The sequence below is a fragment of the Nicotiana tabacum genome, chromosome 19 (genome assembly GCF_000715075.1).
Source record: "Nicotiana tabacum cultivar K326 chromosome 19, ASM71507v2, whole genome shotgun sequence".
In the NCBI taxonomy this organism is placed as follows: Eukaryota; Viridiplantae; Streptophyta; class Magnoliopsida; order Solanales; family Solanaceae; genus Nicotiana; species Nicotiana tabacum.
Genome location: NC_134098.1, coordinates 100,994,549 through 101,020,216, shown reverse-complemented (window position 1 = coordinate 101,020,216; position 25,668 = coordinate 100,994,549). Strand labels below are relative to the sequence as shown.

At 39.8% G+C, this 25,668-nt stretch overlaps 3 protein-coding genes across 4 annotated transcripts; 2 read left to right on the top strand and 1 right to left on the bottom strand.

Annotated features, from left to right (window-relative positions):
• Positions 1 to 43: 43 nt before the first annotated feature.
• LOC107762387 (glyoxylate/hydroxypyruvate reductase HPR3) lies at positions 44 to 1,481 on the bottom strand. Its single transcript, XM_016580746.2, has 2 exons — positions 1,059 to 1,481; positions 44 to 672 (listed from the first exon to the last, which is right to left on the bottom strand). The coding sequence occupies exons 1-2, from the start codon at positions 1,479 to 1,481 to the stop codon at positions 151 to 153; spliced, it is 945 nt and encodes a 314-aa protein (XP_016436232.1). The 3' UTR covers positions 44 to 150.
• An 86-nt stretch (positions 1,482 to 1,567) lies between these two features.
• Positions 1,568 to 4,458, top strand: LOC107762386 (glyoxylate/hydroxypyruvate reductase HPR3). 2 transcript variants are annotated; one of them, XM_016580745.2, is made up of 3 exons: positions 1,568 to 2,131; positions 3,841 to 4,062; positions 4,156 to 4,458. In XM_016580745.2, exons 1-3 carry the CDS (start codon positions 1,568 to 1,570, stop codon positions 4,360 to 4,362), a joined length of 993 nt encoding a protein of 330 aa, XP_016436231.1. In that variant the 3' UTR covers positions 4,363 to 4,458. The 2 variants fall into 2 exon arrangements, with proteins under 2 accessions (XP_016436231.1, XP_016436230.1); XM_016580744.2 differs by having other exon boundaries at positions 3,841 to 4,458.
• A 1,067-nt stretch (positions 4,459 to 5,525) lies between these two features.
• Positions 5,526 to 10,018, top strand: LOC107762384 (glyoxylate/hydroxypyruvate reductase HPR3). Its single transcript, XM_016580742.1, has 2 exons — positions 5,526 to 6,226; positions 8,999 to 10,018. Exons 1-2 carry the CDS (start codon positions 5,768 to 5,770, stop codon positions 9,518 to 9,520), a joined length of 981 nt encoding a protein of 326 aa, XP_016436228.1. The 5' UTR covers positions 5,526 to 5,767; the 3' UTR covers positions 9,521 to 10,018.
• The last annotated feature ends 15,650 nt before the right edge of the window (positions 10,019 to 25,668 follow it).

Sequence of the window (25,668 nt, the reverse complement as noted above, 5' to 3'; positions counted from 1 at the left end):
GGAGAATAATCGTTGCTGAAGGAACCACAATGTAGAACTTACATTTTATCTGGTAGTAAATTAATTATTCAATGATATACATGCATACTTTGTGATGAATTGTCATGAGGTCAAATCTGAACCTGAAAAGACCCAGTTCTAGTCCTCTATTCATTCATCTATAACTGGAGAAATCAATGGTTTATTCGAGAAAAAGGCTTCTAAGTTGGCCAGAACTAGTTGGAAAGCATCGCGAAAAGCTTCCTCAGTGAAAGCAGCTCTATGTGGTGTAAGAACAACATTATCCAATGCAATTAATTCTTGAGGAACCTTAGGTTCATTCTCAAACACATCCAAACCAGCACCTGCTATCTCACCTTCAACCAACAACTTCACCAGTTCTTTCTCATCGACGATAGGTCCACGAGCAATGTTGATGAGAATTCCATCCTTCCCTAATGCTTTTAGAACATCCTTGTCAATCATGTGACGAGTTTCGATAGTCAATGTACAGCATATGACGAGGATGTTACAGTTGAATGCAAGTTCACAGACGTTTGGGTAGAAATCGTAGGGAACTGGCTTCTTTTGCCTAGAGTTGTATGAAATTGTGCAGCCAAATGCCTCTAGCCTTGTTGCAACTTTTAAACCGATGTTGCCTAAACCAACTATTCCCACATGCTTACCTCCCAACTGCAAATGAGCAAATGCCAAATAAAAGACCAACATTAGATCAATTAACATTTTAACTAGTTAATTGATTATAACTAGCTGTGAAAGTTGTACAGTATCAAATGTTGTGATGAAATAGAAAGTATTCAATTTTTAACGAGCCTCGGAAAAAAAGGGTTTTTGGTAGGAAGCACGTTATCCCATAGTGGGACTTTTGGCACAAATCCGGACTATTCAGTTTCCAAAACGAATACCGAGTACTAGACGGGAAACCATAAAATTTTATAAATACAATATTATGTAAAATACCCGATATATACATACCAAAATTGAAAAGAAAATTATAAAATTGGACCTAATAAATTTACTACTACATTTTGTTATGGTGAATATGAATATTGTTATACCTTGGAACCCAAAGGATACTGAACGTTTTTAGGCCAAATTCCAGAGCGAACAAACCGATCACCGGAGCTAATTTTCCGAAGTACGTCAATCAACAAACCGACACCAATATCAGCAGTATCCTCAGAAAAGACATCAGCAGTATTAGCAACGGCGATACTTCGGCGACGGCATTCGGGGAGATTGATATGGTTGAAGCCGGTGCTAGCAGTGACAACGAGTCCAAGAGAAGGGAGATGGCGGAGTATAGGGCTCTTGCCGTAGCAGATAAGGGCCTTAGTGGACTGAGCGTGGGCCTGTAGGAAGAGCTCTGTGGAGAGTGGAGATTCGTAAGCTTTGAGAAGTTTGAATTTTTGTGAGAATTGTTGTTGGTGGATGATGAATACTGGAGGTGGATGTATGACTAACAGCTCTGGCAGCTCCATTTCCACTTCAGATTTGATGAAATGGTTGTATTTCTTTTTTCTTTTGATCGTTGGAAATTTTGTTGAAATTAAATTAAATTAATTTAATGCAAATCAAACTCATCAATTTGTCCCTACCTTTTTCCTTATATTGGTGGGACCCTGTGGAATCCAATAACATGTGCCCCAAAACAAAAAAGGAGTTACTATCAAACTCAACAATGGCAGAACCCAAGGACGAGCTGCCGGCGGTGATAGTCCTGGGCCGGCCATCGGTTCTTAATTTCTACGGCGACCAATTTTCCTCAAAATTCCGACTCTTAAAGCCATGGGAATCTTCACTTCCATTGGACCAATTCATTTCCACACACGCTCAAACCGTACAGGCTATGTTTTGCTCCGGCACGACCTGCGTTACTCCGTCGCTGCTCCGCCAACTTCCTTCTCTTCGGGTAATCGTTACCACCAGCGCCGGCCTTAACCATATGGATCTCGACGAGTGCCGCCGCCTCGGAATTTCCGTTGCTAACGCTGGTACCGTTTTCTCGGAGGATGTAGCTGACTTTGCTGTTGGATTGTTAATTGATGTACTTAGAAAGATATCTGTTGCTAATCGGTTTGTTAAGAATGGACTTTGGCCTCTTCATGAGGATTACCCACTTGCTTCCAAGGTACTGTCACTTAGCTTTCTCCATTGATATCTTAAAATTTTGTGTCCGGATTGTAATTCTTTTCTTGTTACGATTTTGTAATTGTTGTTGAACTCATAATTGCATTTTAGTACTCTCACATATACATGTGGTTAGGAAAATCATCCATTTTGGTTAAACATGAATAAACCTGGGATTGTGCCTAAGGTTCATAGGTTGCCCAATTTGGGTATGTTTAAGCTCCTAAATTTGGGTAATATGTTCTATCATGGCTTAATTAGCTCAATAGGACTTCCACGTGCACTTGTTTTAAATATAAGAGATGGGTACTGTATTGGGCTAAGAGTTAAACTGCTTGGAGATTTTACTGAAGTTGAAAAAAAGAGTATTCGAAGTTGAAGTTGAAAAAGATCATTTGGATTTTCTTGGACATGAATATAACTTGGAGAAACGATGACATTTTGGAAGTGAGAACTATTATTTGACTTGAAATACTTCTCAAGCATTTTTTTCAACTTTAAATTCTCTATTTCTAGTTGAAGTTGAAATAATGGACGGAATTGTAAAACAAACATTGACTTCCAAATAATTTTTCAATATTTGCAAATAATATTTGGCTGAAGTTATGTCTAAATTCCTACGAAGTTAAATGAATGCATTGGTGTCCCTCACGATGACTATAGCGCTTGCTTCCTTGCCAATCCAAGAATGAATTGTTTAGCATCAAAACAAGAAAATGGCATTTGAAGGGGATAGCTATTGGACATCGAGGGACTATTGTACGCCGAAACATGCATGGAAAGTCTTGAGATATATGAGTTACTATCCTTCTCATATTATTTCCTAAACGTTTTTCTTCTAAAATTTTGAGACCTGCACTTTAAATAGAAAAGTTAAAATCATGTAACAAATTGAATTATGTATTAATGTGAAGTCCAAATTTTGTGTGCCCATTTGGATAGTGAGAGTAGCATAAATACATCTGAGTGCTGTAAGATTATGATAGTTATGAAACTGTAGTCGTCTTTCTATAATGTTTGTTGAAGCTAAGATTGGTTTGTGTTGCATAGTTTACTATGTTTCTGGTCATGCCTTGTTCTTCCTTAAATATATTGCACAGTCGAGGAGTACAAGGCTGTATAACAAGTTTTCAATAATCATTAGTGCATTTGGTTAAAGATCAATTTACAAATGTTATGTCAGGCTAACAGGTTCAATGTGCTTAGAAGTTAGAACTTTCCTCATCAGAATTCCACAGACTGGGGGATGTAAGGTGACATGCATGAATTGTCCCTGTTTTGAATCCAAGCCTTAAGTTTGGGCTGTCATGAGTGGACCTCACCTGCCAGAGAACAAGGTTTGGGCTATTTATATTGCTCTGATACTCAATCTGGCAACTGCAAAGGCTTCTAAATGTCAGCAAAAGAGTGGTGTCTGTACTTGATATTACAGAGGCTGTTTATAAAGATTTTTATGCTGACTTGGGTGGCTGGGCATTAATGGAGGAATTTTGGAGTTTATCTCATGCTCCTTGCCTGACTTCAGTTGGTTAAATTTGGAACAATACTTGTTGCAACAGGCTAGTACCATGTGTCCCATGGTTTTATCTGTCATCAACTGGTTTCCTTGATTGTTCATGATCCTTAAGATTTCAGGTCTACTAAATTTTCTTGAGTGGATAAGTTCTGCATTTCTAATTGTATATTCTTGATGGTTATTGATGATGGCAGGTGGGAGGCAGGAAAGTTGGAATTGTTGGGCTGGGAAGCATAGGCCTAGAAGTTGCAAAAAGGCTTGAAGCATTTGGCTGCATTATATCATACCAATCGAGGAAGAAAAAGCCTGTTGTCTACTCGTTCTATCCCGACGTTCATGAACTAGCAACCAAATGTAATGTCCTTGTCATTTGTTGTGCATTGACAGACGAAACTCATCACCTGATCAATAAGAAGGTACTACTGGCACTCGGTAAAGAAGGAGTAATCATTAATATTGCACGAGGAGCCATAATCAATGAGATGGAGTTGGTGCAATGTTTGGTGCAGGGACAGATTGCAGGTGCTGGCTTGGATGTTTTCGAGAATGAACCTAATGTTCCTGAAGAGCTCTTTTCATTGGATAATGTTGTACTGTCACAACATGTCGCGTTTTTTACCGAGGATTCTTTTCGAGATTTGTATGAACTCATGTCAGGAAATTTGGAAGCTTTCTTCTTGAACAAACCTTTGCTTTCTCCAGTTTTAGATGACTAAGATATTCTTTTCAACTGGGAGATCTATATAATGTATCCTGACTTCCTGATCTGTTTTCATATTTTCAACGTCTCATTCTGGATACTCTCAGCAAAAGTGGAGTATGAATCTGCCTTTTGTCCCGCTTGACAAAAAACTTCCTTAACCTATTGGCGTATTACTGGAAGCAAGTTCTGTAGGATCCTTTTAATGGAGAAGCATTCTCCATACCAAATATGAAATGATTGTGCTACAACCAGGAGAAAAGCATTTGATTCATCTGCTACAACTCTGCAGAAAGAAGCTGCTTGTTTTATGACATTGTACTTGTGCGCATGCGAATGCTTGTCGTATACAACTTTCAGTGTTTGATTTCAGTGATGTTAGACATAGAAATCTGTCAATATGAGTTTCTATTTTCAACGTGTGGTTTCTCTGTGATCTCATGTTAAGGGATTACTCCTTGTAGTGTGAAAATAGAATTTCAGCTGATTGTCGTTGTTAATGGTGTCTTCTTAATGCCACAAATAAAGGGTTTACCATTTCTTAATGCCACAAATGAATTTATAAATCTACCACTCTATATAAGTTCCTTTTTAATTGGTAGAATAGAAACTTTTATCTATTCTATAGAGTTTCTGTGTTACCCGAAAATCAAGTTCGTAGCTTTAATATATAGTCATGGCAATCTGGCAATCACCTTTAAATGTATTACCGGTCAATGTACTTAAACTTTACATGTTGTATTTCCTTCGCAATAATCAAAACACTGAGGCTTGTTGTTTCTTTATTAAATAGTTATCTGCTGCTAGATATTCATACACCAGTTATTTATCCTTTATCTAATGTTTGCTTATCGCGTGGGTGAGGTTGTGATCAAATGTATTATGTCATGAGTTGGCATTTGAACTTATTTTTTTCACCTCAACTCTCTTCCCCGCATGAACCTTACCTTTGACCTATTAATCCTTTACCAAAAAAAAAAAAAAAGAATCTTTCTTCTAAGTTTGAATATCCAAGCCTTAATATTTGATATTAAGAAAAAATCGAAATGCAAATCAAATAAAAAATCAAGACTATTAACTAGATAAAAATATTTTTCTCAAAAAAAGGAATTTAAATTATAGCGGTTTCTAATTCTAGCTCTATATATGGCTTATGTCAAATGAAAAAGCACTAGCTCTATATATGCCTTAATTCTTCAGTTTTGATGAATTCATGAAAAATGAAATTACAGTTAAGAAATCAACATCAACACCTAATATTCCTGTAATCAGAAAAAACCAAACCGAAACAACAAAAGCAGAAAATTCAAGAAATTATCATATATTGCTTTAATTTGTCTTTTATAGTTGACAAACTGAATAATCTTTCCGTACACAAAACAAGAAAAAGATTCCTCCAAAGATTACTCTCAAACTCATCAATGGCAAAACCCAACACTGCTTTGCCGGAGGTAATAGTCCTAGGTCAGCCAACGCTTTTCAATATCTACGGCGAACAGTTATCCCACAAATTCCGATTCCTTAAACCATGGGAATCTTCGCTTCCATCGGAACAATTTGTTTCCACACATGCTCAATCCGTACAAGCCATGATTTCTTCTCCCAAAGATTTCGTTGGCAAGATTTCTTCCTCCTTGTTGTGCCTCCTCCCTTCGCTCCGAGTTATCGTTACCACCAGCGCTGGCGTTAACCATATTGATCTCGTCGAGTGTCGCCGCCGCGGAATCTCAGTTGCTAACGCTGTTTCCGTTTTCTCAGAGGATGTAGCTGACTTTGCTGTTGGATTGTTGATTGATGTTCTTAGAAAGATTTCTGTTGCTGATCGGTTTGTTAAGAATGGTCTTTGGTCACTTCATGTGGATTTTCCCCTCTGTTCCAAGGTAATGCCACTTTGCTCTTCTGTAGTTCTTGTTCTGTCTTCATCCCAATTTATGTGATGTTTGACTAGGCATGATTTTGTTTTTTAAAAAAGGAAATTTTATGGAACTTGTGGTCTAAAATAAGCTTGTATGACAATACATTTCTCACTAAGCACAAAAATGGGAAGTGTAAAGTTAAATTGTTTCTAAATATAGAAAGATATTATAGGGAACAGACTAACCACAAGACGGAGGTCGTAATATGCTACTGAGCCTGCATAGCCAGTGAAATTGATACTATCATCTTATTGACTTTTTATGTATGATGTTTAAACTTTTCTTCTAATTTCATATGGTGATTTACTCATAGTTACATTTAGAAGTCTCATGTATATTATGTCAGAAATCATCTGTGTGGAAATTAAGTATTTGACAAATGAATTAGTGATATGGTTTCGAGAAGCATAGCTACCTTAGCAACCTGCATTTATATCAGGCACAAGTAGGATTTACATTCCTTTTCCATTTTCAAAGGCCCAAGCCTAATAATTACCTCGGCTTAGGAAAAAATTAGAAAGCAATTGAATTTCTTGCGTACTGATGCACAGTGGCGGAGGCAGGATTACCGCCAAGAGGGTTCAAAAAAAGGAAAAAATTAAAAGGGTTGTAGCTAGTGGGAATAGAATCAATGACCTTACAAAGGTTTTTAACCCCCTTGACCACTAAGCTATGCTTTTGGGCTGTGTCAAGGGGATTCAAAATATAATATATAGAGGTAAAAAATAGATTTTGCCTTACATATACAGTGTAATTTTTCGGCGAAGGGGGTTCGGGTGAACACCCTTCCGCCCCCCTAAATCCGCCCCTGCTGATGCATATCTTTTTGTTTCGCTTAATATGACTGTAAAGAAAAAAATGTTTAAATTTGTGGTTCGGAAAATTATCCATCATAACAAGTTGTTTCTTTGACTGAAAAGAACAATTTAGTGAAAATGTTGTAGGTCTACAATATCTATTTCCCTTAAGCAGGAAAGAAGATTTTATATCCCAAACGTGAAAATTTTATTCAATGTTGATGCAGAGAAAACGAAAGTTTCCCACTCATATTTGATTCAAGTGAAGTACTAGCATAATTTTTAGCTTCTCCTATCACTCCACTTCTCCTACTGTCTAATCAGAAACTTTTTTTCATCTAGGCTGCTTAAGGGTTTTCTCTCTAATACTTCCCTGCAATACCTCAGTTAAACTTTGTCACACGAAAGGCAAAACCACAAAAGTAACGAACAACGTAGAAAGGAGCCTAAGGTTCATAGGCACACACCTATTTGCCCATTTTAGGTTGTTTGTGAGCTCAATATGTGTACTCTGTCATATGATGGCTTAGTTAGCTCAATGAGACATCCACAGGCACACATTGCAAAATTAAGAGATGGATACTATGTGGGGCTAACTGCTAAATTTAAAATGAACGCAATTGGTGTCCCTTATGATATCTCTATATCCCTTGCCTACACACCAGTCCAAAAATGAATTATTCAGTATCGCAGCAGGAGCTCGACATTTGAAGTGGGGAAGGTTTAAACATCAATGGACTATAGCACACTAAAAGGTGCCAAAAAAAAACTGCACTATTTCACAAATGGGCATGCTAGACATATGTACATCGATCGGTGGATTTGCACCTTAGATCTTTCTATAGATAGTTGGGGTATCCACCCCTATGCCCATGATCTATTCGGAGGAATTAGTCTTTCAGATCAGCGAGATAGCTGAATGGTTGATAGCCCCGGGCTTGAAAACCGATATAGTTTTGAAAGAAAAGGTGCAAGGAAAGTTTTGAGATATATATGAGTCAATATCCTTCTTAGAAACATTTCCTAAAACGTTATTAATGATCAAATGAACAAATTGAACTATTTATTTGATAGTTCGAGGTTCAAGATGGTTTTCTGATTTTTATTGTTTTTTGTTAGAAAACTGTCAGCAGAATTCTTCCTAAGAAATCAGAGAAAAGGAAAAGATCATTATAGTTTCTGCAAAATGTAATTCTAAGTAATTGCCCCCATAGATCCTATATCTCTCTATATGAAGAAGAAATCATGTAGGGAAGGGGATTCTTATTTGTACAAATGGTACTTCGAGCTTGGAACGAGCATGAAGAGAACTGTAGTTGTCTTTCTATAATGTTTGTTTAAGCAAAGGTTGGTTTCTGCTGCATAAAACTATGTTTCCATGTAGAGCAATTACAGACTTGAGGATTAACAAGGCTGTATAATAAGTATTCATATCAGTAGTGCGTTTGATTAATTACTAATGTCATCTCAGGCTGTCAGGATTACTTTGCTTATATCTTTCCTCATCCTTAATAGAGTTCTACATAGTGGGAAATGAAAAGTGACGTGCATCTGTTGTCCCTGGTTTGGAACTAAGCCTAGTTGTGGGATGCTGTCATTAGTTGGCTAACCTGCAAAGAGATTAAGGTAGGGATCTTGGCCTCTGATACTCAAGCTGGTAAGCCTCTGGACAAAATCCAACTGTTTGCAAGAGAGTGGCGTCTATACTTGACATCAATGAGGCTGTTCATAATTTTTTTTATGCTGGGTTTGGGTGGGTGGACAGTCATCGAGGTATTTTGGGTTTATTCCATGCCCCTTACTGGAGTTTGGAACAACATTTGTTGCAATAGGCTAGTACCAGTAGACCTTGTTTAAGATTTTAGGTCTAGTACAAATTTTGTGTGGATAACTTTCGCCTTACTAACTGCTAGTTCTTGATGGTGATTGATGATGGCAGGTGGGAGGCAGGAAAGTAGGAATTGTTGGGCTGGGAAGCATCGGTCTAAAAGTTGCAAAAAGACTTGAAGCATTTGGATGCATTATATCATACCAGTCGAGGAAGAAAAAGCCTGTTTCCTACCCTTTCTATCCTGACGTTCATGAACTAGCGACCAAATGTGATGTTCTTGTCATTTGTTGTGCATTGACAGAGCAAACTCGTCACTTGATCAATAAGGAGGTTTTACTGGCACTTGGGAAAGGAGGAGTTATCATTAATATTGCACGAGGATCCGTAATCAATGAGATGGAGTTGGTAAAATGTTTGGTGCAGGGAGAGATTGCAGGTGCTGGCTTGGATGTTTTCGAGAATGAACCTAATGTTCCTGAGGAGCTCCTTTCATTGGATAACGTTGTATTGACACGGCACGTTGCTTGTTGTACAGAGGATTCTTTTCGAGATTTATATGAACTCATATCAGGGAATCTGGAAGCTTTCTTCTTAAACAAACCTTTGCTTTCGCCAGTTTTGGATGACTAGAAGATAGTGTCTCAACTTTGATGCCTATATTATAAGATCAGCCTTGATATTTATCGACATCTCATTCTGGATACTCTCTGCAAAAGTGGAGTACAAATCTGCCTTTCGTGCTGCTCAAGAATAATTTCTTAACCTATTTGCATGTTACTGGAAGCAAGTGGTGTAGGATTGTCGGAATGGGGAAAGTGTTTTCTGTTTTCCATTACAAATGCAAAACCACAATGCTATATCCAGGGAGGAAGCAATCTGATTCAGCTACAACTCCGCAGAAAGGAAGCCATTTGTTTTATGCCATTACATGCAGTCGTGCAGATGCTTGTCATATCCTAAGTTAACAAACAAAGAACTGCTTTCCCTTGTTCTTGAGAAGAAGCTAAGTTAGCGTCCATGAAAGACTTGTATTATATAAGTTTGGCAATTCCGTTCTGTCAAAGAATGCAAGATTTAACATGTTTAACCCTATATTTTTTATAACCCTTTTAGGGATTTTCTTTTGCATGAGTTAGTTGTCTCATTTCCTTAGGCAAATGGTTCTGTGCAGAAGTAGCTATCTGTTTAGTTTAACAAAATTCGTCTGGCTATTCTGCCTTCTGCCTTTAGGGTCAGCAGATGCACGATTATTCTAGTCAATGTTCAGTATTTTCTTGACTGGCATCTTTAATCAATTTTAAACGTGATGTTAGACATTAATGCTGAATTATGCTTCTTAATGCTTAAATTGTAATCTGCTGCTAGATATTCATACACCAGACTATTTGATCCTGTAGCAACTTTTCCTCACTTTTTGGGTTGAAGATAACTTGAACTATTTGATATCTTGTTCTATCCTACCCAAAAAGCCTGAGTTCTTTTTCAGAACGATTTCATCCCTTTGACATATAACATATTGATTGATTTAATAAAGCTATAAATCAAAGCTAGTGGTAATCATAGATGTTGTGGAACAGTTTAGATTTCGTTTAGTTTCAAAGTGGAGATAAATTGATAGTATACATAATACTGCAGTTCTCTTTTTTGTACTTGTGCTGATGGGAGGTAATATGTATCCAGCAGAATAGTAAAGATGAGCACAATCCAATCTGCATATAATTGCAGTTGAGGGTTAGGCTAGCTCGAACGGTAGAACTACTTGAATGGTTTTGTTCGTTAAGGAAGATGTTGGCAAAGCAATATGGCCTCTATCATTTGGTCTTTACTAGTAGCGGCGAAGCCAGGAATTTTACTTAGGGTGTTTAAATTTGAAAGAAGTAAAAAAATCCATGACAAAGGGTGTTCAATATATGTTATATACATCTAAAACCTAATATTTTACTTATATATGCAGTGTAATTTTCCGAACCATAACCATAGTGTAGCTTCGCCCATGTTTACTACATAGGACCACATTTTAAAGTTATGCAATGCTTACGTTACCTTTGTGATAAAAAGTTGATACATACTCTAAAGATGTAGGACATGAATTGGATAAAAGCGACAGTTGTAGGGGCATTGCCATTTAAATGCTGGCTGGCATAGGCATATGCATATGCTAGGATTGTTACTGTTGCTGAAGTATTCATCACCTCATTTCTTATGGTTAAATGGATTGTACTTATCCGCTAAGTTTGGCAATGGATTATGATTATTTTACTTGGCACAACGGAACAAAATTAGATACGTGGAGTGATAATTACTTGAAATCCTACTAATTATTTGTTTATAGGCATTTAAACTAAGGTTTGAACTATTAATGTAACTAGAAACAAGGAAGCATCTTCATCTTTGTTTTATATCATGTCAACGCTCAAATACTTAATGAAAACTGCCATTAGTTTGATGTTATGTGCTGTTTTACTTGTCTGTTTTGCTGAATTATTGCATATGCCGACTGTTAATTAATTAATAATGTCAAAACATACGTCATTTTCATGCTTAGGTTAACATGAGCATCTAGAAAAATTTCTTTAGCCGTGTTTGCTGCTGTGAATTTATCATATTCATTAAATATTTAGCCCTTAGTTATTTGTCCCCGTCCTTGACCTAAAAAAGTTTTCAGTTTTCTTTGGTTAGCCAACAGAATCAAAAACAAAAGTTGGGACAAGTGTTTCACTTTTGACATGTCAAGCTTTTCTTGTGAATTGCTCCAACACTTGATCCTACTTTCTACCTAATGTTGCCCCTTGAACAAGAACTTTAATTTGATGCAACTGTGGAGTTATAGTTTTTAACCAAACTCCCCAAGACTATCTGTACGTTTTGAAAGACCAAAGGCAAAATAGCTAAAGCAAGATATTAATGAAACTTGTATTTGTGTATATCTTATAATTAATAAATGTTTTTCAAAAAAAAAAAAAAATCCAAGATCATTGAGTTGTTTTGCTATGAATTAACCTTCACGTGCTTTTAATGCATTTATGTTGCGAATAATCACATTGCATGGCCTAAATATTACACAAAATCAAAATAGAGATCATTCACTTTCCATAATCAAAAGTTATGTTACATAGTCATATATACTTGATTATATGAAGAACCAATTAATTGAATTTCCATTGATTTAATCATGATAATTAAGTGGCACCAAATATTTACATAATTCTTTTAGCAAAGTAAAATTTAAAGCTAATTTCTGGGATATAATAAGAAGTTGCATGTGATTTGGAGTGTGTAATTATCAGCAGATACAGTCTCCAAAAGCAAGCAATTTAAATCATGATTGAAAAATCCATATCCATTACATCTGATTAGGGCTGACATTATTTACAACATTAGACATTAATATTTGTGGTTGTGTACTTGTCCATAAAAAAACATTTCAGAAGGTAAATGATGTTTAAAATTTCTTTTTATAATTAGCTTAAACATCTTGTAGTATATGTGTATATATTTCCAAAAATGTTACATCTTCGGCTTCCAACTGGGACTCATATTTATGTATTAGAAACAATTTTGATAATGTCGATGTTAGAATTCACCATACAAAATATAACGCTATAAATTGCTATAGTATTTTTGACTTTATTTTAAAAAAAAATCAAGTTTCACAAACTAGCAGATATTTTTCTATAGTGTGACATAGTGACAGTAATAAGTATGAGGAACTATCAGACAAGACATGTGCAACCCCTGAATGAAAGAGCACCCTAGGCATTTTGCTAACTAGTACTCACATTAACATACTCATTCTATTTCCAAACAATTGGCAAACAGCTTACAATGGAGACAATAATATTTAAAATTTGTGCCTCCCAAATAAAATGTACAAACTGATAATAATAATAATAATAATAATAATAGTAATAATTTGGCTGGTTAAAAAGATATAGAAGAAATAATGATTTCAAAATTCTGTGTTTGCTATCACGCGTAGAACAGTAGAATTAAAGCAGATAACGTTTGTAGCTTTTGTTTCTGAAATTGTTTTCTTTTTTTTTGACTTCAAACCTTTCATAATTCCTACAATTATTTTACATCTGAAAGCACTTTATTGGGGTTGTACTTGTAGCGAGCAGTTTGTCCATTTTTGTTTTTCAAATAAAACTTAATGGCACTCGTTTTTTCTCAACACATGCACATAACATGTCTTATATATTAGCTATTTCGATTTTAGATTAACCATTTATTTCACTGTACGTAAAGTAAAACATTAATAGTGACAATCGTATAAGTTACCTCTCTTGTTGGTTCAATATGACTTTCTTGCACGCTAGGTTTTTCTGATAAGAAATCTAGAAAGTGAATAATTTTTCTAAATTAATGAGTGGGTTGACACCCCTAATCAAAAGACTTATCTTCAATTTCTTTAGAGAGACATTGACACGACACTGAAGTAATATTATTCTGTTTAATACGAATTGTACAGTTGGGTGCGAGGCGCTTAATATACATTATATTGACTTGAAACTCTGACTTCGAATGTGATATTAATGCTTTCAAGTTTTATTTTCTAGAATAGGTAGTTTTTTCTTACGTTTATTTAGTTAGTATTTGAAAATTGGTAATCATAGCAAAAGCTTATTGAAGTCACGGTCGGGTTTGCGTTAATCCAAATAAGTTTCGGTCAGCTATATGAATCATCAATGATTTTATTTATTTTATTAAATTTATCTCAAACCAACATTATGTAAAATAAAATAGAAATAGAAAGTACTAAATTTCTTTATATTTTTAAATGGTATTAAAATCTATATTAGGACTAAAATACTCTTAGAAAGCATATGCATAAAGTAGAAGTCATTAAACATAATTAATATTTATAATTAAAACATAATCTCAACTGAATAATATTTATTAGATGTTTTTTATCCTAATGTCCTATCTTACGTTAAGTCTGCATCGATCGATTCCAAGAGATTGTAGGCCTTTAAATATAATTTTTCATGTGATGTTAGGTCTACCTAGTTCACTTTTAAAACCTTCATCTACCATGACTTCACATCTACATATCGATATATTTAGAGATCGACACAAAATATGACCAAATCATATCAAACTAGGTACTCTATTTTGTCCTTAGTGTGTGCTACTTGTACTTTTTAACGAATGTGATAAGTTTAAATTTTGTCTGATCACATATTTATCTTAACATCAACATCTGACAAAAATAAAGAGGAGAAAAAAAGGAAAATCTTTCTTTCCATTCAAACAAGAGAACAAACAAATCACCTAAAAGTGAAAGATAAAAAAGTGTTATAAGTCAGACATAAAAGAGGCCATATTGGACTACGTACATCAAAAAGAGGTATGCCGAATCATTATTGTTATCAAGGTACCTAAATCTAAATAAAGGAAAGATGCATTTTGTCTTAAGGGTAACTATTTCTTTTTAATACGTTGATATTTTGCGAACTTGTCGAGTTTCTCCTAAACCTGAACCAAAAACAACTCCAACGAGACACAAACCTTAAATTTCAATATAAATCTTTGCCTTATCATAAACATGAAAGTCAATACATAGTATATATACATATGATTTATTTTTTTTACCTAACTACACAATATATTTTTCCCGTGAAGGGGTATCATTTGACACCCCTTCCTATAAGGTAGCTCTGCCACTGGTAGTAGAGCAAACAGTAAAGGGTATGTAGCATTGTTTACCTGAAAAATCGGATAACGTTAAATTTAGATATGGTTCTAAGGGTATACAAAATTCTTTGATACAAAATGACAATACAGGTATTTTTGCTGTAAAATGAGAATGATGGACGGGAAGACTGAAATGTATTAGAAAAACAAAGCACAATGAAATCTTAATGTATCTTGGAAGACCTGCGTCTATTGCAGTCTATCCCCCTTTTATAGTAGAGGATCACTGCTTTATCTATAATAACATAATAAAATAATACATATAGTGGAGGACCCATGATGGTTTGTCTCTTCCTTGATTCTCGCCAAGATTCTCCCCCTCGGTGCGGTTGTAACGGCTCTTGTTTGCGAGCTTGGCACTGGCTCGAGCTTGGTGTTAGATCGAATCCCCAGTCTTGGTTCGAGCTCGGTTCTGCCTTGGGTCATCGATATTCGGGGCCTGTATCGATCGGTGTTGCCCCGTAGTCCGATTCGGACACGGACTCGATAATGATATCGAGTTTTGCTGTTGATTGGATCTTATAGCTCGAAGCTCGACGTCCCTACTTTGGGATTCGTCTGAGCTTGTCATGTGAATACCCTTCGATTGAAACGTCATTGTCTCGACCGGTCTTTATGACTGAGAATCGATTTTGACCGTACACAGATAGTCCCCTCGTTTCTCGGAAAGGATGTGGCGAGGAACGATATGATTTCCCTGCGGCTCGATCAAATTTATGCCGACGTTTCTATCGAACTCGATCTCGATGTATGTGATAGTTGTCCCATCGGCTCAGTTTTACCGAGGCATTTAATGTATGTCAGACGGTGGTCGGCCACCGCTGATACCGAACTGTCATACCTTAGTCTATAAATAGTCTTTCCATACAACCTTTACCACTTTTGCGCCTTCTCTTCTTCCAAACTTTCTTATTTATCCTCTCTATTTCACTGCTACGGGGCCGTCCATACCAGAATTTTGGTGCTGTCTATTTCTTCACCTTCCTTTGCGCTCTTCCCTTTCATATCAATGGCGAAAACTTTCAAAACCGTACCTCAGAAGGAAAAAGCTTCTTCCTCACGGCCGTCTGATGATAAGGCGCCGGTGGAGCCGTCAGTTCATGACTATGTTCCTGGCCCGTGCACTTTGAAGATTGATTTTAAGGTGGAGAATCTTTCCTCCGTTCTGGGTCGATGTGAACACGTATCGATGTATACGTGCTCTATAACGGAGGATCACCTCGAGGCCGTCAGAAAAGACTGCAACTGGGGTTCCGAGGTCGTGTTGCAAATTCCATCTTCCGATGAGAGTGTTACCACTTACGTGGAGGGTTTTTTAAGTGTTTATACTTATCCCTTCACATTGGGACCCGTCGACTCGGTGATTATTGATTTCTGCAAAAGGTATCAAGTCACCCTTGGCCAAATTCATCCCTCTTTATGGCGTATAGTGATCTTATTGCGCTTCTTCTCTATCAAAGCCGGGGGGTTGGATTTTTCTCTAAACCACCTCATACGACTGTATCAGCCTCAGATCTTTCGAGGACTAATGAGACTTCATCGTCGGGCATCGAAGGCTTTGATGTCGAGCATCGATGAAGACAAGGATCGGGGTTGGATGGGTCATTATATTCGAGTAAGGACCCATGATCTCATTCCGGAGGAGAAGATGTCGTTCCCTGAAGAATGGAATTTTGACCGTAAGTGATTTTTGTTCACTTTTCATGTCCTTTTCTGATTTTTTTTTATATCCTTCCCTGATGTTCAGCTGCCCCTTGGATGCCACAAGCGGTGCCTGACCTCGAGGACTGGGTTCGAAAGTTAGCCTCGACCTCCTCTTACGCCGAACGCGCTTGGCGTGATTTGGCAAAAGGCATATGGGAGGTCAAGAACCATGGTGAGCTTTGCTTTTTGTTTCCTTCTAAGTATTCTTTGCGTTCTATTCGTTACTGATTTCCTTTTGTGCAGGCGTAACCAGGGATGCCGCTTTGAGGCCTTCGAGCGGTGAAGAAGGAAACAAGTCCCTAGTCCCTAAACAGGGTAAGATAAGAAGCGAAGAGCTTCCTCTCGGTCAGAGGACCCCAAGCCCAAAACTCGAAGGGTGAGGAGAAAAGCAATTGCCCTTTCGATTGATTCGGTCCAATGACTGAGAGAAGAAGAAGAAGAAAATAGCTCCTCGGCTTTGGTAGTCTGATCTACGGAGGCCATCGAGGTTGCCAGAGCTCCCGAGCCGATGGCAGCTGTGCCTGTCGGGGTTGTTTCCGAAGACCTGAGTCTCGACTGGAGTGCTCTGAGTGATTTGCTCGGGGCAATGACAATGGGTCACTCGCCTTCTCTTCTATCTTTTTCTGAGGAGGCGTTGAAGGAAGCTCGAGAGTTGAAGACTCCCGATATCGGCGCATGCTCTGGTGCAGGGGATCCTTTTAGGGATTATTTTACTGGAGTCGACGATGGTTCCGATATTGGTGACGCTTCTCTTTTATTAGAGGAGGCTCAGCGTTTCAGTACTCGGGTAATAATTCTTCCATACTTGGTTTCTTTGTTCTTTTCCATACTTGACTCGTGTTTCTTACTGTGCAGGCCATTAGTAGGTTTCGAGTCGATCTTAGCCAGTGTGAGACCGAGTTCCGGAAGGTCTCGGGTGAGAGAGATGCCCTGCGGCTTCTTTGCAGCCAAACAGACGAGGCTATAAAGGACCTCCAAGCGGATTTGGCTAAGGTCCGTGAAGAAGGGGTCGAGCTCGATAAGCAGGTGAGCCTCGTTCTGTTAAAGTATGGGTCTGACTCAACCGTGAAATTTAACCCTTCGTTGTCTCAGTTGCAGCAAAAGATCGAAAAGATGGGGTTACTTCGAGAAGAAGTCGATCAAATCCGAGCTGAATGCAATCGGTGGAAGGAGACCCTCGACCCCCTAGCAGCGAAAAAAGAAACCATCTTAACAAAATAATTTTCGGCCGATGTTCAACTTCGAAGTGTCAAGCAAAAGGGGTCGGTTCAAGCTAAGAGGATCGAGGAGCTTGAAACACGACTTGCTGAGGCTAAGGCAGAGGTTGAGTCGTCGAAAGTCTTGGAGGATAAGTCCATTGCTGTATATCGGGCTGATGCTGAGGCTGCTCAGATGGAGGCCCGGGAAGCGGCAAAGACCGCCGATACTCGAGCTCATTGGGTTGCCGAACTTGCCAAGTGTAGGTCTCGGAGGGAGACCCTTGAGGAGATACACGCTCGAGGTTTCGACCTTACCGAAGAGGTAAAAAAGGCAAAAGAGCTCGAAGCGGAAGCTGAAGACTTGGCTTCTGATGATGATGATGATGATGATGGTAGCAAAAGCGAATCCGAGGACAGGGAAGAGCTCGACCAGGAAGCTTAGTTTCTAATTCTTCATGTTCGTAAATTAATCACGTAGGCAATTTTTGTATATATATGTATAACGAGGTCGACTTGTTTTTGTTTTGTGAAGACTTTTAATCTAATGTTGACCTTGTAGTCTCTCTGATCGATCAGATTTGTATCCCCTGGGTTTGCTTGTTGAGTCGATGATTCAAACTTTGAAGGATTAATCCGTAGGTGTAATGTAATGGTTCAGTTAATGTAAACTCAGAGTAAAAGTATCTTATTAGCCGTTGAGTGAATGTTTTGAACTTGAAATATTGTAGCCCGTAGGCGTAATGGTCGAGTGAGTTCTTACTCGAACTCGGAATAACAGTAGCCCGTAGGCTTAATAGTCGAATGATTGTTCCAAACTCGAAATATCGTAGCCCGTAGGCGTAATGGTCGAGTGAGTGCTTGCTCGAACTCGGAATAACAGTAGCCCGTAGGCTTAATAGTCGAGTGAATGTTTTCGAACTCGAAATATCGTAGCCCGTAGGCATAATGGTCGAGTGAGTGCTTGCTCGAACTCGGAATAATAGTAGCCCGTAGGCTTAATGGTCGAGTGAGTGCTTGCTCGAACTCGGAATAATAGTAGCCCGTAGGCTTAACAGTCGAGTGCATGTTTCGAACTCGAGATAATGTAGCCCATAGGCGTAATGGTCGAGTGAGTGCTTGCTCGAACTTGGAATAACAGTAGCCCGTAGGCTTAATAGTCGAGTGAATATTTTGAACTCGAAATATCGTAGCCCGTAGGCGTAATGGTCGAGTGAGTGCTTGCTTGAATTGGGAATAATAGTAGCCTGTAGGCTTAATGGTCGAGTGAGTGCTTGCTCGAACTCGGAATAATAGTAGCCCGTAGGCTTAACAGTCGAGTGCATGTTTCGAACACGAGATAACGTAGCCCGTAGGCGTAATGGTCGAGTGAGTGCTTTCTCGAATTCGGAATAATAGTAGCCCGTAGGCTTAATATTAGAGTGATCATTTTGAACTCGGAATGAAAGTAGCCCGTAGGCTGAATCTTAATTCTGGTTGCACAATAAATCTCAAGTCATTGCACATGTGTTTATGTTTGGGCCAATCTATATGAGCATAGTTCATTTTGACCATTTGGCTCTTACAATTTTTCCTGTTGGAACCCTATTGTTGTGAGATGACTTTCTTGTATCTGAACTCGATGTATTTGAGGGCCCTGATGCCCCCCCGGTATTCGAGGTCGGTTGCAAAGAGGCCTCGAATATTGTTAAAAGTGCAGCACGATCGATGGTTGCCTCATTAAAAACCTTGCCGAAAAACCCATTTGGGAAAAAACCGGTCTAAGGGAAAAAGAGTGCAACGCGTACTTTTAAGCGAAAGATCTTCTTCAGCTCTTGTTCGGACTTCTGCATGGGTCAGTTAGATGAATATGGAAAGGTCGTACCTTAGCAGTAGTACCGTTTTAGATGTGATACATTCCAACTGCTTGATAGCTGTTTGCCGTTTATGATGCCGAGCCTGTATGATCCTTTTCCAACGTTCTCGAGCACCTGGTATGGTCCTTCCCAATTTGGTCCTAATTTTCCTTCGTTTGGATTCCGAGTATTGATGGTGACTTTTCTTAACACTAAGTCCCCGGGCTTGAAATGGAGAAGTTTAGTTCTTCAATTATAATACCTTTCAATTCGTGGCTTTTGGGCGGCCAATCAGATGAGGGCAGCTTCTCGTCCTTCGTCCGATAATTCAAGGCTGGTGTTCATAGCCTCATTATTTGATTCTTCCGTCATGAATAGAAATCTGGGACTAGGTTCACCGACTTCGGCTGGTATTAATGCTTTGGAACCATATACTAAGGAGAATGGGGTCGCCCCCGTACTGGATTTTGACGTTGTTCGGTATGCCCAAAGGACTTCGGGCAGGATTTCTCTCCATTTTCCCTTCGCGTCGTTCAATCTCTTCTTCAGGTTTTGAAGAATAGTCTTGTTCGTTGATTCGGCCTGACCGTTCCCACTGGGGTGGTATGGTATTGATAATATCCTTCTTATTTTGTGATCTTCGAAGAATTTTGTGATTTTGCTGCCAACGAATTGCTTCCCATTGTCGCATACTATTTCGGCGGGTATCCCGAATCGGCATATGATATGATCCCAAATAAAGTCTATAACTTCTTTCTCTCTTATTTTCTCGAACGCCTGTGCTTTAACCCATTTAGAAAAATAGTCAGTTATAAATAAAATAAATTTGGCTTTACCTGGGGTCGATGGCAGAGGGCCGACGATGTCCATTCCCCATTTCATGAATGGCCATGAGGATAGGATCGAGTGAAGTTGCTCTCCGGGTTGATGGATCATTGGCGCAAACCTTTGACATTTATCACATTTACGAACAAATTCTTTCGCATCTTTGCCCATATCGATCCAATAATACCCCGCTCTGATCACTTTTCGAACTAATGTGTCGGCACCGGAGTGATTGCCACAAGTGCCCTCGTGTACTTCCCGGAGGATGTAATTGGTATATCCCGGACCCACGCATACCGCCATTGGTCCATCGAATGTTCTTCGATATAGTGTTTCGTCCGCAGCCAACGTAAATCGAGCAGCTTTAGTCCGTAGGGCCCTGGAATCTTTAGGGTCTGAAGGGAGCTTTCCGTTTTTTAAGTATTCAATATACTTGTTTCTCCAATCCTAGGTTAAGCTAGTAAAATTTATTTCGGCGTGCCCATCTTCGATTACTGATCTTGAAAGTTGAACGACAGTCCCCGAGCTCAAATCATCTACCTCGACCGACGATCCCAAATTTGCAAGAGCATCGGCCTCATTATTCCATTCTCGTGGAACATGCCGTAGGGTCCATTGTTTGAAATGGTGTAAAGTGATAAGCAGTTTGTCCAAATACTTTTGCATCCTACCTTCTCGGACTTCGAAGGTTTTGTTTACTTGACTCACCACCAGCAAAGAGTCACAATGCGCCTCAATGACTTCTGCTCCCAAGTTTCTAGCTAGTTCGAGACCTGCAATCATGGCTTCATACTCGGCCTTGTTGTTAGTTAACCTGATAGTTTTAATAGTTTGCCTAATAATGTTACCCGTGGGGGGTTTCAAAACTATGCCTAACCCGGACCCCTTTATATTCGAAGCACCGTCCGTAAAAAGGATCCATATCCCGGACGATATACCTGATTTCAAAAGGAGTTCCTTTTCGACTTCGGGTATGAGGGTTGGCGTGAAGTCGGCCACGAAGTCTGCTAAAATTTGATACTTGATGGTCGTACGAGGTTGATATTCGATATCGTACCCACTGAGTTCGATGGCCCATTTGGCCAATCGGCCTGATAGTTCGGGCCTATGTAAAATATTACGGAGTGGGCAGGTGGTTAATACGCTTATGGGGTGACATTGAAAGTACGACCTTAACTTTCTAGATGCGCTTACCAGTGCAAGTGCCAATTTTTCTAAGTGCGGATACCTAGTTTCCGCTTCCCCTAAGGTCCGACTTACGTAATAAATGGGAAATTGCGTACCTTGCTCTTTTCGAACTAGGACACTGCTTATGGCGACTTCCGATACCGCCAAGTACAAGTATAGTTTTTTGTCGGTTTTTGGAGTGTGAAGCAGTGGTGGGCTCGATAGATATCGTTTCAATTCTTGTAATGCTTGTTGGCATTCCGGTGTCCACGCGAAGTCGTTCTTCTTTTTGAGTAGGGAGAAAAATTTGTGACTTCGATCTGATGATCTTGAAATGAACCGGCCTAAGGCTGCAATTCTTCCCGTTAACCTGTGTACAGCTTTTACGCAGTCCATGATGGTGATGTCTTTGATGGCCTTGATTTTGTCGGGGTTGATCTCAATTCCCCGATTTGACACCATGAAGCCGAGGAACTTGCCCGAACCGTCCCCCGAAAGCACATTTTTCGGGGTTGAGCTCATGTTGTATTTTCTCATAATCTCGAACGTTTCCTGCAAACGGGCCAAATGGTCCTCTGCGCGCAGGGACTTAACTAGCATGTCATCAATATAGACTTCCGTTGTTTTAGCTATTTGTTCTTCGAACATTCTGTTTACTAGGCGTTGATAAGTAGCTCCTGCATTTTTTAGCCCGAAGGGCATTACGTTATAAAAATATATTCCATATCGGGTCACAAATGAAGTCTTTTCCCGGTCGTCCGGGTTCATTTGAATTTGATTATACCCGGAATAGGCGTCGAAAAAGGTGAGGATCTCGTGGCCGGCCGTGGCATCAATCATGCGATCGATGTTGGGTAGTGGAAAGGAATCTTTGGGGCATGCTTTGTTCAAATCCTTATAGTCCACACACATTCTAAGTTTGTTCCCTTTTTTAGGTACTACCACCACATTGGCTAACCATTCGGGGTATTTTACCTCCCGAATGGACCCTATCTTGAGAAGTTTGGTTACCTCGTCCTTTATGAATGCGTGTTTTTCCTCGGACTGGGGCCTTCTTTTTTGCTTCACCGGTCTGAACCTAGGGTTCAAGCTTAGCTGGTGCGCCGTTATGTCCGGCGGGATCCCTGTTATATCTAGATGGGACCAGGCAAAACAGTCGATGTTATTGATAAGAAATTGAATGAGTTTCTTCCTGAGTTCGGGGCTCAAACCCATTCCCAGTTATACCTTTCGTTCGGCCCAGTGTTCGATCAATATGATTTGCTCCAGTTCCTCAATTGTTAATTTAGTGGCATCGAAATCATCGGGGGTTACGAAGGATCGAGGGATCCATTGATCATCATCATCTTCTTCAATGCTCTGCTTACCTGGCTGGGTCGAAGCCGATGTCTGTGATTGCTATTTGGCGTTCTGCTCTCCGATTGTGTCTCTTTCTTAACCTGATCCTTTTATCGGCGAAGACGAGGATATTGATTTTGCTTCTTCGACGGAGAACATTTCCTTTGCGACCGGTTGTTCTCTGTACACTATTTTGACACCTCCCGATGTTGGGAATTTGAGGACCTGATGTAGGGTCGAGGGTACGACTCTCATGCTGTGGATCCACGGCCTTCCGAAAAGGGCGTTATATCTCATATCACCTTCGATCACGTGAAACTTTATTTCCTGGATGGTTCCGGCCACGTTTATAGGTAGGGTAATCTCGCCTTTGGTGGTTTCACATGCCATATTGAATTCGTTTAGAACCACAGTTGCGGGTATGACCTGATCTTGCAGGCCGAGCTGTTCTACGACCCTCGATCTGATGATATTGGCCGAGCTACCTGGATCAATTAACACATGCTTAATCTTAGTTTTATTCATGAGTACGGATATTACCAGTGCATCGTTATGGGGTTGGATGATTCCCTCTATATTTTCATCACTGAAGGACAAAGTCCCTATGGGTGTATAATCTTGAGTTCGAGATCGCTTTTCCCTCACAATCGATGTTTTAGTGCGCTTAAGCATCGGTCCCTGAGGGGCATCGACGCCGTCGATGATCATATGAATGATGTATTGCGGTTCTTCTGGCTCGTTTTGCTTGCCAAATTCCTTGTTCCTAAAAAGGTTCTTCGCCCTATCACTCAGAAATTCCCGAAGGTGTCCTTTGTTAAATAAGCGGGCCACTTCCTCTCTTAGTTGCTTGTAATCTTCCGTTCTGTGGCCATGGGTGCCATGATATTCGCATATTTGATTGGGATTCCTTTGGGCAGGATCGGTCTGCATGGGTCGAGGCCATCTGGTGTCTTTGATGCGTCCGATGGTCGATACGATGGCGAATGTACCAATATTGAAATTATACTCCGATAATCGAGGGACTTCTATAGGATCAGCATATTTATCAAAGCCTCTCTTGCTCATAAGTCCCCGAGAATTTTGCCCCCGATCAGTTCTTCGGTTGTTCCGAACCGTATCACGTGTTGAACCGTTGTTCATCCAATCTGTGTCGTACGGTTGGTATCGGTCTCTGTTCGATCTTTGTTCTCTGTTGATTTCCCTCTGATTTTTAGTGGTTGTGTGGTTCTGACGTACGGGCCCATACGGAGCTCCCAATTGATCATCTTCGACCCTGATTTTTGATTGGTAACGGTTGTGTACATCTGCCCAAGTTATTGCTGGGTACTCGATCAAATTTTATTTCAGCCGACGTGATGCTGTCGAACTTAGCCCGTTCAGTCCTTGGGTGAAAGCTTATACGGCCCAATCGTCTGTGACCGGTGGCAAGTCCATACGTTTCATTTGAAATCGGGATACGAATTCCCTCAGCATTTCGTTACCCCTTTGTTTTACTTTGAAGAGGTCTGATTTCCTTGTTGCAACCTTTATGGCACCAGCATGTGCTTTTACGAACGAATTTGCTAACATGGCAAAAGAATCAATAGAATTTGGTGGTAAGTTGTGATACCAGATCATTGCTCCCTTTGCGAGGGTCTCTCCGAACTTTTTCAACAACACAGATTCGATCTCATCGTCCTTCAAATCGTTGCCTTTGATGGCACATGTGTAGGAGGTGACGTGTTCGTTAGGATCGGTCGTATTGTTATATTTGGGAATTTCGGGCATACGGAATTTTTTGGGGATTGGTTTTGGGGGCGCGCTCGAGGGAAAAGGCTTTTTTATGAATTTTTTTCGAATCAAGCCCCTTTATCATTGGTGGAGCCCCCGGGATTTGATCGACCCTGGCATTGTATGTTTCCACCCTCTTGTCGTTGGCTTCGACTCGTTTTGTGAGTTCCTCGAGTAATTTAGTAATTCTGGGAGTAGTCCCTGATTCTTGCTTGTTAGATTTCACTACGGCGGGCTCTGTTCTGGGGGTGACTTCTCAAAGTGGATTGGAATCCGTCCTGCTTTGTGCGCGAGTTTGGCTCTGTAGCTGAGCTATCGCTACTTGTTGGGCTTGCAGCATCTCGAAGATCATACGTAAGCTGGCCCTGATTTCCTCCGCGTTTTGGGTGTCTCGAGCTACAGGTCGAGTACCGCCCTGAATGCTTCTTTCCGGTTCGGAACGCTGGTTCGCCTCCAAAGCTATTTGTGAATTGACATCCAATGGTATTTCGGCTCGAATTTCGGGTACTTCGATTCGAGCCTCGGGTGCCAAGTTGTTGGTTTCATCTTGAAGGCCGGCTTCGAGGTCGATAGGTAGAGCCATTGCTGATTTGAAGTTGTAAGCTGGAGTGTACTGTAGATTTATATCAAACAATCACTGTTACCCTTAGCCCCACGGTAGGCGCCAAACTGTTTACCCGAAAAATCGGATAACGTTAAATTTAGATATGGTTCTAAAGGTATGCAAATTTCTTTGATACAAATGACAATATAGGTATTTTTGCTGTAAAATGAGAATGATGGACGGGAAGACTGAAATGTATTAGAAAAACAAGCACAATGAAATCTTAATGTATCTTGGAAGACCTGCGTCTATTGCAGTCTATCCCCCTTTTATAGTAGAGGATCACTGCTTTATCTATAACAACATAATAAAATAATACATATAGTGGAGGACCCATGATGATTTGTCTCTTCCTTGATTCTCGCCAAGATTCTCTCCCTCTGTGCGGTTGTAACGGCTCTTGTCTGCGAGCTTGGCACTGGCTCGAGCTTGGTGTTAGATCGAACCTCCAGTCTTGGTTCGAGCTCGGTTCTACCTTGGGTCATCGATATTCGGGGCCTGTGTCGATCGGTGTTGCCCCGTAGTCCGATTCAGATTCGGACTCGATAATGATATCGAGTTTTGCTGTTGATTGGTCTTATAGCTCGAAGCTCGACGTCCCTACTTCGGGATTCGTCCGAGCTTGTCATATGGATACCCTTC